Source organism: Myodes glareolus, chromosome 2 (genome assembly GCF_982192425.1).
Source record: "Myodes glareolus chromosome 2, mMyoGla1.1, whole genome shotgun sequence".
In the NCBI taxonomy this organism is placed as follows: Eukaryota; Metazoa; Chordata; class Mammalia; order Rodentia; family Cricetidae; genus Myodes; species Myodes glareolus.
This window is the reverse complement of record NC_142027.1, coordinates 108310227-108325471: the sequence shown is the minus strand read 5'-3', so window position 1 is coordinate 108325471 and position 15245 is coordinate 108310227. Positions and strand designations below refer to the sequence as shown.

The window sequence follows — 15245 nt, the reverse complement described above, 5'->3', positions numbered from 1 at the left end:
TAAATTGGTATGAAAATATTTGTTGTTGCTTTGTGGCTTTTTAGTCTTAAGTGAACTACTTAATTTAAATCCTTTGCTGTATTCAACTGTTCATGTTGTTTCTGATTGAGCTCGGTTTCCCAAGCACCCACGGTATGCACTGATTTGTGTTAATCGGTAAGTGTCGGCTGAGGGCTTTGCTGGGAAAAAACAATCTCATACAAAATTAAAACTGCCCAGTGCAGTCGCACATACCTTTAATCTTAGCTCTCAGAAGACTGAGGCTGGCGGAGTTCACTGATTTTGAGGCCAGCAGGGTCTACATAACTAGTTCCAGCCATAGAAACATAGTGAGACCCTGTTGAAAAAAAATGATACTGAACATTATACTGTGGACATGACAATATGGATGCACTCATGACCTCACTGAAGCTGGAGAAGCCTGTAAGAGATAAAGCCAGTCAACATTTCAGAATGGGAGGCACCCTCTCCCAACATTAGATGAGGAGCTATTTATAGTTGAGTGCTTCTGGGGGAGGGAGAATCAGTTTTCTTTAAGAGTAGGAGTATGGACCATGTTAGGCCAACCACCTCCTGTGGATGGTTCCACATCCATGAGAATACAGGCCACACAATTTGAATAGGAGAGGGCTAGCTCAAAATTGGAAGGAGTTAGGAGAAATGGGGTTAAAGGAACACAGGCAGACGGGGAAATAGAAGGCAGCCTCCTTGAGATGGTGGCTTCTTGTTTCTAGAAGACATTATCAGGGGAAATGGCAGCAAAGATAGGTATCTAAACAGAACCAGTAGGGGGAAGGGGAGGACTCAGGTGCCCCTATGAAATACCAAAGCCAATGTCCACTGAGCAATGGGCAAACACCCAGGCTTGTGGCTCCTCCCACCCTTAAAGAAAAAAGCAGTTACTTTTACTTTCGTTGTGGCTTGGTTTTCTATCTTCCCAGATATTCAATTCTTTGTCTGTTCAAGAAAATGAGCTCAGAAAACCACCCAGAAACTACCTGCCAGCATCCCTGTCATAGCTGGGTGATGATGGATCAAGGAGGGGGCAGAGTCCCAAGTGAATATGATAAGAATACATAGTGTATGTAAAAAAGAAGGGTAACTTCTTAAAAACGTGTGTGTGTGTGTGTGTGTGTGTGTGTGTGTATGTATGCGTGTGTGCGAGTGTGTGTGTGTGTCTGTGGGTGGGTGGGTGGGTGTGCTGGGGCTAGTGAGCTGGCTTAGTTGGTAAAGGCACAGGCCTCTAGGCCTGACAAGCTGAGTCCAATCCCCAGGACCCACAGGGTAGAAGAAGAGAATCAACTCCCTCAAGTTGTTCTCTGACCTCTATATATGCACACCAAGGCATGTTGACACCCATAAGCACAAACACATTCACCCCAAAAACTAACCACCAGGTAATTTCTGAGGTAGCCTTCATAGGGTTGCAGTTAAGTAAAAATCTAGCTCATAAGAATTCAAGAAGACAGGACATCTTTACTGTAAACAAAGTTGAATCTTCCTAGGTAGTCCTTGTTTATGCCAGGGAAAAGCAATGAGGTCTGACCGAGATCATTTACATTCAACCTTTGAGCATAACCCAGACACAGTTCTTTGGATCAAACCATTTAATCTACTTGCCAAAGGTCGTGGAGGCAGGCACAGTGACAATGCGAGCTTTCCTTATATACGTGTGTGTGTGTGTGTGTGTGTGTGTGTGTGTGTGTGAAATCTTGTTCTGTTAAAGCATCAGCTATAGGTTCCATAACCTAATATTACAGACTTTTGAAAACTGGCATCTTATTTCTATTTGTGACTAGTATTTGTGTATATACATACACACACACACACACACACATAATTCATAAGCTTATATGATATTAACATGAGGCTCTGAGGGTAAATCGCAAATGCCCAATTACAGGAATATGCTGTGCTTCACAAGAAGCTCTCCCTGCCTTAAAATTGGTTACAGTCAAGAACCTGTCATCCTGGACTCCTTTAGCCCTGCGTTGGCGCCAACCACTGTCACTCAGCGGGCAGGACGTGAAGCCCTGTCCAATCGGAGGCCCTGGGTTGAGACGTGCCCAATCAGACACACAGGCAGAGGGCGGGGGCGGGCTTTGGCGGCCGCCAGGTCTTTGTCTGGGTGTCGCCATCTTGGGCTGTGTGTCTGCTGCCCAGGAAGCTCCTGCGCAGCTTTGGTGGCGCGGTGACGCCGTGGGTGCAGGGCGATGGTAGGAGGTCGCCCGCGGCCCCGAGAAGCGAACCCGGTGAGTGTGAGTGTGGCGCCCGGAGGTGGCGGTGCGCGAGCGGGAATTGCTGCGGCGGATCGGGATCTGCGGCCAGGCGGAGCGGGCGGCCGTGCAGGGTCCCCTGGTTTGTGGGGCTGTCAGAGCCCTGGCGTCCTGTCCCTCCCGCTGTGGCGACTGCTGCAGGCTCACAAGGAGCGCAGCCCTGCGTTGACTGCCTGGCTCCTGCAGGTTGTCTTAGATTTTGTTCTTCCTATTCTGTGAGGTTTTTCCTGTAGGCGAACTGTCGTCCACCGGATGCTTATTTCCCCCCCCACCCCTCCCTTCCTGTGACCCCGCCTGTTTTCTCTAATTTTCTGGAAGGTTTGGTCCTTGGAGTCCCAAATCCAGAATCGCAGCCCCGCCCCTCGTTCCGTGTGAGCACTTGCCCCAGATTCACCTCTCTGCCTCTCTTCTCAAACACCAACTTCCAGTTTCCATTATGTTAACTGTTTCTCATTGTACAGTTCAAATATACAATATTGTATGGTTTATTTTTTTAAAAACCTTCCAGAGGACTAGAGAAAAATAATCTCTCAAAGACTTTAAAAACTTTCCTGTGAACATAACACGGAAAGAGAGGAAAACAAGTCAGTTGACTCCTGAACTTGGTGCAGAAAGTTACTGAGTTTCACACAAATACTTTGTGAATGTTTTAGCATGCAGGTTACAGCAACAAAAAATAACAGCTGTTAACGTTTTGCGTGCCTAAATATCTGAGAATAACAATAGAATCGAGCTTTGTTTTAGTGCTGGCTATGATCCTCATAGCCATGTCCTCATGAGATCAATTGTAGTATTTTGAGGTCCTCACCCTTGGGCGAACCCTAAGCACTGCAATGTTTGTTTGAATTTAGTGAGTGTCATAGCTTTAGTTTGTGGATGACACTTTCCCTCATGTAGTGCTTGTCTATCGGCGTGCTCCCTGAAGCTAGGGGAAAACGACCTTATGCATGCTAGAACACATCTGGGGTTGGGTTCAGTCAGGGACAAAGTATTTGCAGAGTTGAGCAAATGATACTGATTAGGTAACCTACGTGAATAGCTAAGACAGAAACACAACTTAGCAGTACATTTATTTTGTTTATATTTATGTGTGTGTATCTGTGGGAGTGTATGCCATTAGCATGCAGGTGCCTCAGAGGCCAGAAGAGGCATTGGATATCCTGGAGCTGGGGTCACAAGTTGTTGTGAGCTGCCTGACATCGATGCTGGGAACTGAACTTGGGTCCTCTGGAAGACCAGCAAGTATTCTAAAGTGCTGAGCCATGTCTCTAGCGCCAAGATTTCTATATTACCTCAAGACCAACTTACAGATTAGTTTAAAAAGCAATAGGTTTGGCCCTCCCTTCACATCGCATACTACTGGAAAGCATGAAAGAGCACTGACTTGTAGGTGGGCCCGTACAGCCATTCCAATGCATTGGCCCATTGCAACTTTAATTTTGAGGCTTTTAAGTCTTTCTGGGGGTTAGGAATGGGAGGGAGTTCAGGGTTCTAGGAACTTTCTCAATGTGTCGTGTGTATTTGCTTCATTGCCGTATCCGTTTCAAGTGTTTGAACACAGCTTTGCCCAGTTGGGGAAAAAAATCAAAGACCAAATTCAGGATATTTAGCTGTATCTTTCTCCAAATTCCAACAGGAGGAAATGCTTTCTCTAATTATGTCTTCAGGTCACCTTCACAATAGGATGTTCCAGGCACAGTGATTTGTTTTTATCTGTACAGGAAGTCAAAAATTACTTGCAAGTACTCAGAATAGTGGAAGTGATTGGCACACCTTTGGACGTTTTAGGCATGTTTTCAAATTCCTCCTGTGATGAGAAATCAGAAGTGTACAGTTGCTCCTTTATTTCTTGAGTTCTGCTATTAGACCAAGTGTTCATTATCTAGGACTGAAAAGGACAAGGTCAGTTATGTGAGTCATGTTGCCTGGTGGTGACACATGGCAACATTTGTAGTCAGACCGAATTATCTTGTGTCCTGGCTTTTTTTTTTTTTTAAGAGTATTTTAAGGACTGGAGATATGGCTCCATTGAAGGGTACACTCACAACTAAAACATACACCTGTTTTTTTTTTTTTTAATTCAACAGTTTCATACATGTGTACAATGTGTCGTAATCATATTGCCCCTGTTCCTCTCAGGCACCCCCAGTAGGCCCTCCTTCCACTTTCCCGTTCTCTTTTTTTACTGTAATTCAAGAGTCCAGTTAGTTAGGTCAGCTGCTTAGTACTTTGGGGAGAAGTTCCTTGACATGGAACAGGTGCAGAAACTTCATCAGCAAGGAGCTGCCGAATGATACTGAGTGTCAGAATGTCAGCAGGTTGCCGTTAGTTCTCCAGATCGATAACCAGGACAGTCCCGTTGAAAGGGAGCTGTTTCCTGAACCTTGGATTCAGGGTTCCCTTTTTGGCACATCACTTGTAAAGCTGTGTTTGGTCCCTGCACTGCAAAGGCCTTGGAATACTTTCATCCTTTCTTTCAGATCCCTCCTGTCTCTCTGAGAGGAAGGCCACAGTAGGGCACTGGTGGAGGAGAATCAAGGAGGAGAATCAAGATGCTCCAAATGACAGTCAGGTCACTCTCTGAAGCTCAGCCGCCTCTTCAACCATCAGGTAGGTGCACTTACCAAAAAGAGCCCACCTGATCCTAGCCTAAATTACTGGCCAGCCCAATCATACTATATTTAAAAACGTTTTAAGGGGCTTGTTATCTACTGCAGATAATTATCACCCCTTATGATAGATAGGGTTCCAAAATTTAATGCCACCTTGCTTATTTTGGCAAAACAGTAGATGATTTATAGGTACCGATTTCCTCCTACTGAAAGATACTGTTAAGTCACACCAAAATACGTGTAGACGTGTAAACACTGATTGGTGTTCAACTCACCATACCTGTTATGTTGGCTTTTTCCATTTATGGGTTGGTGACTCTCCTGTTACTTAGGGACCTAGAGAGGCAGCCCCTCCTGTACAACTGAAGGCATTGGGTTGAGGAATGTCTAGTCAGACAGATGAACAGTAGGGGGCAGGCTTTCCCACTCTTGCTAGGAACTTGTGCGTCCCTAGGCTCAGTCTCCTCTACTCTGGAGGTCTAGGTGGCTGTGCTGTAGACTCTGTTGCCCTGTGACGTGCTGGTGCGGGGAGTTCCATAGGGAGGACACTCGATGCCCTGGAAGCCAGAAATGGTGAGTGTGTGGGCCAGCGTCTTGAACCAGGGACTGTAATTGGTGGGAATTGTTTGTGACTCTGGAATCAATAGGCTGGGAACCCTATACTGGGTGTCTGAGCCCCAGGTCCCCTCTTTCTGTGGGGTGGGTGATGGGCTGGTACTTGGGACCCAGGTGGCCTGTCTCATTCCTGCAAGGTGACTTCAGCTCCTATTGGCGCTCTCTCTGTGCCTTTAGTTCCCTACGAACTGCAGGGCAGCAGGCTGGACCATCAGTGGGCATAGGGGGTATTGTGTTCTGTTCTCAGATGATTACAAACATTTTAACTATCATGAATTTGACTTTTAACATAATTGACAGAGCTTTAAAAATTATTTCAGAATTTCATATTATACTTTGATCAATGCCCCATTATCCTTTTAGCGCCATCCCCCTGAATATTTCTTCCCAATAAGCATTTCTCTTCCTTTTCTGTATTTAGGTTTTTAATGGCCCTCTGCATTTAAGTAGGGTTTCTGCCATGGGTGTAGGTAGGGGATTATTGGTTGCAAGGGCAGTTGAATCAGTGGCAACGCCACTAAGGAATACTCAGCATTCATTAACTGTCCATACTTCTTAAGGAATGATGGCACCTTGTGAGTGCTGCCCCTCCGTGGTGGATTGCCATGGACCACTTCTTGTGTAGGTAGCCACTGCTAGTCTCTTTTCCCCAAGACTACTTCGCTTTTCCTCTCTGGGTTGCCTGAACTGAGGCCACTGGCCACTTCTACTTCTCACTGCCTTGTCTTTCTCCCTGCATTTCAGCTTCTACTCTCTCTTTTGTGTTTCTCGGTGTTCTTCCCTTCTGTTCAGGGTAAAGTCTGTCTTTTGTTACTCTGGTCGTCTCGTTCTTGGAGTCACATTCTTGAAGTAGACAGTTTGTAGTCCTCCATCTGACCCAAAAATCCCGGTTTTCAATCCATTTTATTCTTCTTTCTTGACTTTTTATTATTATTTTTTTATTATCATAGGATTTAAAAACTGTGTTAAACTTGGAACTTCACAAATGCTAGCTGACTGCTGTGGAAATGAGCTACATTCCTAGCCCACAGAGCATTTTTTTTCCATTTGTTTTCTACCTGAACTTGAGGAGGCAACTTTTAAACTATTTTTAAAGCATAAAGATGAAATGGAAACATGTTTAGATTTTAGTACTGGATGTTCTTAGATGTCTGCTGGTTCCTTGCTCCTTTCTATGCTTACCAACTGGCATGTGTGTAATCTCCATTCGTAACTGTGTATTACAGTCTCCAAACGCAATGGCCGGTACCTGAAATATACTATTGTTGTTTATGTTTATTTCCCTGTGGTAAGCAATACTTGTATTGCATTAATTGTTATCCTAAATAATATAAGTAAAATTAACGTAAGTTACACCACTGGTAGGGGCTAAGTGTCATTTCTTATTTAGAGTTTGTTCAGTTTTAGTTAGCATTTAAGACAGTTTATAACAGCATCCTTACACTGCTTGTTACTTCTGGTGATGTTTGTAATGATGATTAATTTTCCAGGAAGGTTTTTTTTTTCTACTTATACTAATCTATCCATCAACAGCATAAAAGTGTTTACTTCTCTGACTTAGAGTAAAGAGGAAAAAGATTTTTTTAATCTCTGTGTGGTACATTCTCAGCCTCACGCCAAAGGGAAAGTGTGAACTTGTGGGTGACACCTCTGACTTCTGCTTAGAATACTGTGCGTCCCTTCCATGTGGCTCCTCCGGCTTCTTCTCAGAAGATTGTACACCATTTGCTTTCACAGTGCAGAGGGAGCCCAGGTAGCAGAGGAAGGCTCCAAGTTGGTTTATGTGAATGTTACAGTATCTCACTTGGATAAAGGCATGGCAGTCAGGGCTACGGATGAAGTGTTTATCCTTTCCCCAGAACTTCTCTATTGAAGCCTGTATCCAAATCCACATGCTAACTGTATCTGCAGATAGGGCTTATTGGAGGTAATTAGCATTAAATGAGCAAATGTATGTGAGATGCTAACACCATACAGCCGAACTTCCCTAGCCAAAAGAGGAAGAAGGGCTGGGTGCTAGCACAGTGTAAGAGCATTTGTCTAAGGCACGGTTGATTCCCCAAAGAAATAAAAAGAAGAAGGGAGAATTATTTGTTTTTTGGATGGAAAGACACTCTGATTAGGCTGTCACCTGGTTATCAGGAAAGGTGACCTTATCAGGTACAGAACCACCTGCAACCTTTGCTATTAACTGACACAACTGTGAAAACAATTATCTTTCACCCATTCTATATGTTTTTATTGTAACCCATGGCAACTAATGCAGGGGTTAGAATTAGATTTGGAAGCACAGGAATTTAATCTGTACTACTCTTGCTATTTTTGTGTTGATTTTTTCAAGAATTGTTTTTATTATTATTATTATTATTATTATTTGGCATATACCTGGAGATCAGAGGATAACTTTTGAGAGTTGGATCTCCATATGGAGCCTAAGGATTGAACCCAGGTCATCAGATTTCTTAATGGGCATCCTTACCGTCTTGCCAGTGTATACATTTTTTATAACAACATTGAAATCAACTGACCTAAGGAAAATTAATGATATTGTGATAAAGACATTATCCAGTTATTGTATTTTTGTGATAGATAATTTTACATCCATGAATGTAGTGTTTAGTTTCCTTTATAACTTTAATTTGTTTTATTATCTGAGAAGTTGATATATTTTTGTTACTAAAGTAGGTACCTTTAATTCAGTATTTTGTTATTGTCTGAACATATTCTTATGTGTGAACATTTTCTGTGATGACTAATCTTGCTTGTCAGTTTGACATACCTAGGAAGAGGGAATTTTAAGTGAAAAATTGCCTCCATTAAATTGACCTGTGGTCATGTCTGTTGGTAATTTTCTTGATTGCTGATTGATGTAGGGGTCCCAGCTCACTATGAGTGGTGCCTTCATGGGCAGGTGGGCCTGTGCTGTATAAGAAAGGCAGCTGAGTAAGCTCGAGGGAGAGAGTCAGTAAACTTCCTTCCTCTGTGGTTCCTGCTTGAGCTCTTGGCTTGGCATCCCTTGATGACAGGCTCTATCTAACTTGAAAGATGTAAATTCTTTTTTCCACAGCTGCTTTTGTTCAGTGTTTTATTGAAGCAAAGAAAGCAATTAAAATGGTTTCTGTGCTATTTATTTAGGCATTGCTGGATATTGGAACCAGGAAGCTGTGTGCTAGGAAAGCCCTCTGCCACTGACCCATATCCCCAACCCTTATGTCATTTGTGTAGGGTGTTTATTGAATCCTCCTGTTTGGAATAATGTCTTGGGAATTCTCTTGGGATTTAGGTATATGTTGTAAAGATGCTGCTCTTTCTTTGTTTTGTTAGATTTTCCAGTACTCATTATAGAGTGCTGAATACTTTTGTGATTGAGCACAAAAGCTAATAACCCTCTAGTTGTGTATTTCTTGGGAAGACATCAAATTTCTGTTCACCCTTAAAAACACCAATGACAGGTGAAAAAAACTATCACTCAAGTCCTAGTGAACCAGTGAGCTTAGAGTTACTTACTTAATAGGCACATGGGTAATTATTAAGCAGTTACACAATTGAAGGGAATGTCTTTCTATTAGATATCTATAAATCTTTGAGAATGGTTGGTGCCTTGTGAATGTCTCTCCTTGTAACCATCAATTGCCTATAAATCAGAGGTCAGAGTTAGTGTTGTAGATGGTCAATTGGTTCATGTAATTTACATAATTTATGGCACCCCATGCTTTTTTTTAACACCTTTTGATTTAGGAAATGAGTAAAATAGTCACTTTTATGTGTACCCTAGTTCCTTTTGAATTAGTAAAAAAAAATACAAGAATGATCATAACTGCAATTATTATTTTTTATAGCAGGTTTAATTTTTAAAAGTTTTATGTATATTGGTGTATGGATGTTTTGTCTGCATGTCTATGTGACAGGAGTGTGCTTGTGCCCTTGAACATCTTTTGATCCTCTGAATTGGAACTCAAGATGACTGTGACCAGAATGTGGGAATCAAATTTGGGTCCACTGGGAGAACAGCCAGTGCTCTTAACTGCTTAGCCATTTCGCCAGCCTCTGAACAGTTATTTATGTATGTAATGGACTACCAACAATTCCATGAAATTAAACTGCTAGAATTACTTAAGTGCAAAATCACTGGTTAATAAATGATTTGAACATTTATTGATATTTTTACTTATCACAACATGAGAACACATAGACATGGTATTCTGTGTGGTTCTGTTAGCCTGTCTTGTGTTCTTTGTGCTATCATAACTGGACTTCTGTTGCTTCTTGTTCATGAGAACACATTCATATAAACATTTAAGAGTTCTGCTGTATGTAAGTAACAAATGTTTTCTACTTCATCATTCTGTTGTACATGAACATTAACTTTTTATACACATCAACAATGTGTTTGTACTTGTGTCTTTGAACTATATCATGTGCTTTCCTAAGAATTTTATTAATTCTTTTCTTCCTACTAAAAAAGATTAGTCAGCATCCATAAAGGAAACTGGATAATTACATTTTCTTGAATTATATTAAATTCATGTTTAGGTAACATATTACTTTCTGTCATGATAAAGAGTACAAATCAAGTGTTTGTGTTACGTTAGACAGATACCCATGTAGAAGGATGGGCTCGTAGGCTGAAGAGAAGTGTGTCATTACAGGGGTTGGTGTCATTTGAGGATATAGCTGTGGAATTCACCTGGCAGGAATGGCAGGAGCTGAGTGAAGGTCAGAGGACCCTCTACAGGGATGTGATGCTGGAGAACTACAGCAACTTGCTGTTCTTGGGTGAGTGAAGAATGGAATGTAGGCTCTTTATCAAAACTAATTGGCCCCATCATTGATGTCTCTTGAAATGAAGATATTTTCTTTTTTCTCTCTGCCTGACTTAGTAGTTTAACATTTCCCATTTATAGGGCACTGCAAGACCAAACCTGAGTTGATCTTCAATTTGGAGCAAAGACTTGGATCATGGATTGTAGGAGAAGCCTCAGACCAGAGCATCCCAGGTACATCAGTGCAAAATATTTAGAGATTAGGATGATGAGAGCTAGTCAGATATGGTCACCAAATTTACCCACCCCAGCCCTAAAAATGGCAAATTACACTCTCCAAAGAAGACTGTTTTTGTTGTTGTTACTGAACTATGTTTTTTAGACTGATTATAAATCCTATGTTGTTTTTAAACTTACTATAAATCCTGTGTGGATCTTGGAGAAAGAACATTTATAGTGCTAATTTAGGAAAAGTCTAATAAACTAAGCTGTAAGGAAGTAGCTTTGCATTTATTTTTATTTAGGTAATTTAACTATGAGATGAGTATTTTCCAAGCTTACTATATAATATATAGGTGACTGTCTAACAAAGACTTGGTAATAGTCATGAGTATTAATAACAGAGTTACAAATTAATAAATGAGTAGTTTAAGGCTACTGTTTAATCAGTTATTTGGCAGTTACAGATGGAATTTGTATAAATAGAATCAGAATGTTCCATAGTAAAGCTGTAGATTAAAAATGCTTTAGGATTCTCTGAATAAAGAGAGATACGGTAAAAGGTGAGAATATTCCAAGTCTCCTGGGTAGCAGAAAAGCAAAAGTGTAATATGTGAGCATGCACACATACACACACCACACCTGATACCACACCACAATGTACTACACTACACCAAGAGCAGAATGCCTCTCACTATTTCCCTGTGCAGAGGAAAACCAAAAGCTATAAGCATAAGGGAAGCCTGGAGCATGTAGTCAGCCTTAGGGACAGCTAGACACAGGAGAAACCAATAGTTTTCAAAAGGCTTAAATCCAGTTGAGCATTCCTTGTATTAAAGTAACTTCATAATAGACTAGCAATGGAGAAGAACTCAGTTATAGTGCTATACCTAGACTCCAACTTGAGAGAGGCACTTGAGAGGGCACTCATTCAGGTTTTGAGACTGAGCTATGCTGTAGACATGAAATCAAGTAATCACAGATTGTAGAGGGTATAGACATGCTAGCACTGTTATTAATTTAGCAAACCAGACAACCTTTTAAGATAAAGATTTAATGTATATTTTCCAATAAGAATCCTAAATATAAGTTATTTTTACCTTTAAAGCAGATGACTAGAACAAAATAAAAACTAAGATCTTGTTTGCTCTCTGCAGCATCTCCTGTCACTGGCAGAAGTGCATATGGATTTAAAATAAGAACAATGTTTCTTAAACAATGTAAAGGAACTCATCAGTAGCTCTACTCACATGAGTAAGCTAACTTCATGATTAGTTAGCTTAGAAGGCATAAGAAATTTACTGAATATTCATAAAACAACCAATCCATTAAAATATAATTATTTCAAATGTTTATGCACTGAATATTGGTATGCCGAGTTCCATAAGAAATTATTTCTAGACACAAAGGAAGACAGCAGTTCTGGATAGATCAATAGCGAGTGACTTCAGTATTCTAGGAGTGCATAATATACTACTAATTAATATAGCAAATTTTAACTAGACAACATCCACTTTCATGAGTGAAATAAATACTGGAGTTGAGTGATTAAAATAGTCTACTATCATAAATAACTAACTCAGGAACAGGATTTAACAGAAACTTCATAGTTAACAGAGTGCATCAGTGTAGCTAAAGAGACATCTCCAGTATATACTATCCAGTGGCTGTGAGATTTACATCTGAGCTTTCTCTAAAATAAATCAAATTGAGGTCATAAACCGAGCTCTAATGAACAGATAACATTGGAAATATTTTCTTGTATGTTTTAAAAATCAAAACTACCAATAGTCAGAGAAAAGAAGGAAGTGAAACAAATAATGTGGTTGAATGCAGTTTTGGATGATCAATGGCTAGTAAAAAAGGTAGGTGTTAATTTTCCTAGAATGAAGTAAACTAAAAAAAAAAAAAAAGAATGAAGAGTGTCTGGAAGGAGGAAGAGAACCTATACGTCTGGGCAGAGAAAGATAGACATGAATATTATCAGATTACATTGTGTACATATATAGAAACAAAACAAGGAAACCTCTTTGGATGTGAATAGTATTCAATTGTATACATATATAAAAATAACATACTATGCCTTAGTTTGTATAATTAATGTATGTTAAATTTAGAAGTCACATATGACATTGAGTTAGACAAAGGAAAATGATATCATTTTGGTATACTATATAATATTTTCTAGTTTTTTTTATTTTTGATAAAATGAATAGGAAGCAAATAGATGACTAAAGCATAATAGGAATTTGGGGGATGTTTATCTTTGTAGTGGGAAGGAAGATAGTCCAGTTTTTGCATATAAATTTACTTTAATGTCATTTCAGATTTCCAGGAAATGAATGCCCTAGGCAAGTTCTTTCCAGAAGCCAAAACAAGACATGTGTGGCAAGTTGCACTCGACAGTGATACTTCAAAGGATTTGACTGGAGTAGGGAAGGTTTTCAATGTGAGTGCAAACCATGTTTCAAATCAGAATAGAAAGAGTGAGAACCCACAAGGAATGAGTCCTGGAAAGCTTATTCTGTGGAAGAATGTTTATCTTCATGGTGATGCTGATGAGCTAGAAGTTGAACCAGATGACCTGAATGGAACTGTAAAATCCATCAAACATCCAGAGCATGTTACTCTATATAAGTCTGAAAATTCACAAAATTACTTTCAAAGTCTTATACCAGGGAAATCCTTCAACACAAAAGCAGTATTACTGACTCATAAATTCAGTGAATATGCAAAATCTTTAGGTGATACATCATTTATTGGCAAAGAGATGGCTCAGATAAGGGGGAAATCTTTTGAACGTAATTTATCAGAAATAAAGTATAACAACTCTGACCTTGTTGAAAATGAGCAAAGACACCCTGGAGAGAAACATTACAAATGTAGTAGTGACTTTGATAACCCTTTCATTACTGAATCATACCTTCCAAAACATAAGGTACAGCATGCAGGAGAAAAACTCTTTGCCCAGGAGGAATACGAGTTTTCTCAACAGTCAGAAGTGAATCTCCGTCAGAAAATCCACAGAGGTAAAAAGTCCTATGAATGTAAAATATGTGGAAAATGCTTTCATTGGAAAACTAGCTTCAACAGACATCATAGTACTCACACTGGTGAGAAGCCCTATGAATGTAATGAATGTAGGAAAGCTTTCTGCCAAAAGTCACACCTCACTCAGCATCAGAGAGTTCATACAGGTGAGAGACCATATATTTGTCTAGAATGCAGGAAAGCTTTCTATCGTAAGTCAGAGCTCACTGACCATCAGAGAATTCATACAGGTGAGAAGCCGTATGAATGTAAGGAATGTGGGAAAGCTTTCTGCCAAAAGCCCCAACTCACTCTACATCAGAGAATTCATACAGGTGAGAAGCCCTATGAATGTGCAGAATGTGGGAAAGCCTTCTCCACCAAGTCCTACTTAACTGTACATCAGAGGACTCACACAGGTGAGAAACCGTATGAATGTACAGTGTGCAGGAAGTCGTTTATCTGTAAGTCGAGTTTTAGTCATCATTGGAGAACTCATACTGGTGAGAAACCTTATGAATGCAAACAGTGTATGAAGACATTCTACCGGAAGTCAGGCCTGACTCGACACCAGAGAACTCACACAGGTGACAAACCCTATGAATGTCAGTTATGTGAGAAAGCTTTTTACTGCACTTCACACCTCACTGTACATCAGAGGACTCATACAGGTGAGAAACCCTATGAATGTAAGGAATGTAGGAAATCTTTCTATGACAAGTCAAACCTTAGAAGGCATCAGAAGATTCATACCATGGAGAAAGCCTGTGAATGCAAACAATGCAACAAATCTTTGCTGAGTAACACTTTGCAGCATCAGACAATGTACTATGAATATGAAGAATGCAAGAAAGCTTTGCACCATAAAACAAACTTTACTTAAACATCTAACACTTCTTACAGGTAAGGGGACCTGTGAATGTAAAGAACATTGGGAAACATTTATGCACATGACAGATCTTACTGTACATAGAGGAGTACCCACATGAGAGATTAAACCTTATGAATAAACAGTGAAGGAAAAACCTTGATTTATGCTTTTTTTTTTTAATTGAACTTACAGTTGACTGTGGCAAGTAATTTAGCTGGTACATTAGTGATTGCTTTTAACCCAACATAAGATATGTTAATGGTAGGGGGTCACTTGTACTCTGGCATCAGAGTATGATACCATGACTTAAAAGAAAATAGGGCCAAGTTTTCTACTTAAGGTTTTCCTAACATACTATCAGAACTTGATGTGAAACCAATGATGGTGAAGAATTGCCCCCAACTCTGAATAGAATTTGGAATTCATTGCTGGGTGTGTTGGTGCATGCTTATAATCTCAATACTTGGGAGATTGAGGAAGGAGGATCAGGAATTATAGTCTAACCTTGGCTACAGAGCTATTTTAAACCCAGCCTCTGTTACATGAGACCTTAAAAAAACAACCACCAGATGATTAAAAATACAAGAGTTTGAGATAATGGTGTCATAAACCCTGTATGTGACAAAGAACAAGAACACAGGGGAAATGTTGCCATACCTTACTTACATTTGAATCAAATATGCTATAGGAGTTTTGTAGAAACGCGTGGAATTTTGTGGAAATAATGGTATTGGACATCACTTCACTCAAAAAAGTGAGTCCACTTGAATTTAAACAGTTATGAGGGCTGTGGATGTTGCTCAGTGTCAGAGTGCTTGACCACTATAAATGTTAGCTGTGTTTCATATAGATTGCTTGT

The 15245-nt window shown here is 40.1% G+C and overlaps 1 protein-coding gene across 3 annotated transcripts; it reads left to right on the top strand.

Moving 5' to 3' along the window:
- The first annotated feature begins 2093 nt into the window (after nucleotides 1-2093).
- Nucleotides 2094-14546, top strand: LOC125398809 (zinc finger protein OBI1-like). Of its 3 annotated transcripts, none has more exons than XM_048431787.3 (6): nucleotides 2094-2252; nucleotides 4757-4886; nucleotides 5372-5461; nucleotides 10153-10279; nucleotides 10408-10500; nucleotides 12813-14546. In XM_048431787.3, the coding sequence occupies exons 3-6, from the start codon at nucleotides 5441-5443 to the stop codon at nucleotides 14396-14398; spliced, it is 1827 nt and encodes a 608-aa protein (XP_048287744.2). In that variant the 5' UTR covers nucleotides 2094-2252; nucleotides 4757-4886; nucleotides 5372-5440; the 3' UTR covers nucleotides 14399-14546. The 3 variants fall into 3 exon arrangements, with proteins under 3 accessions (XP_048287744.2, XP_048287743.2, XP_048287745.2); XM_048431786.3 differs by having other exon boundaries at nucleotides 5366-5461; XM_048431788.3 differs by lacking the exon at nucleotides 5372-5461.
- The last annotated feature ends 699 nt before the right edge of the window (nucleotides 14547-15245 follow it).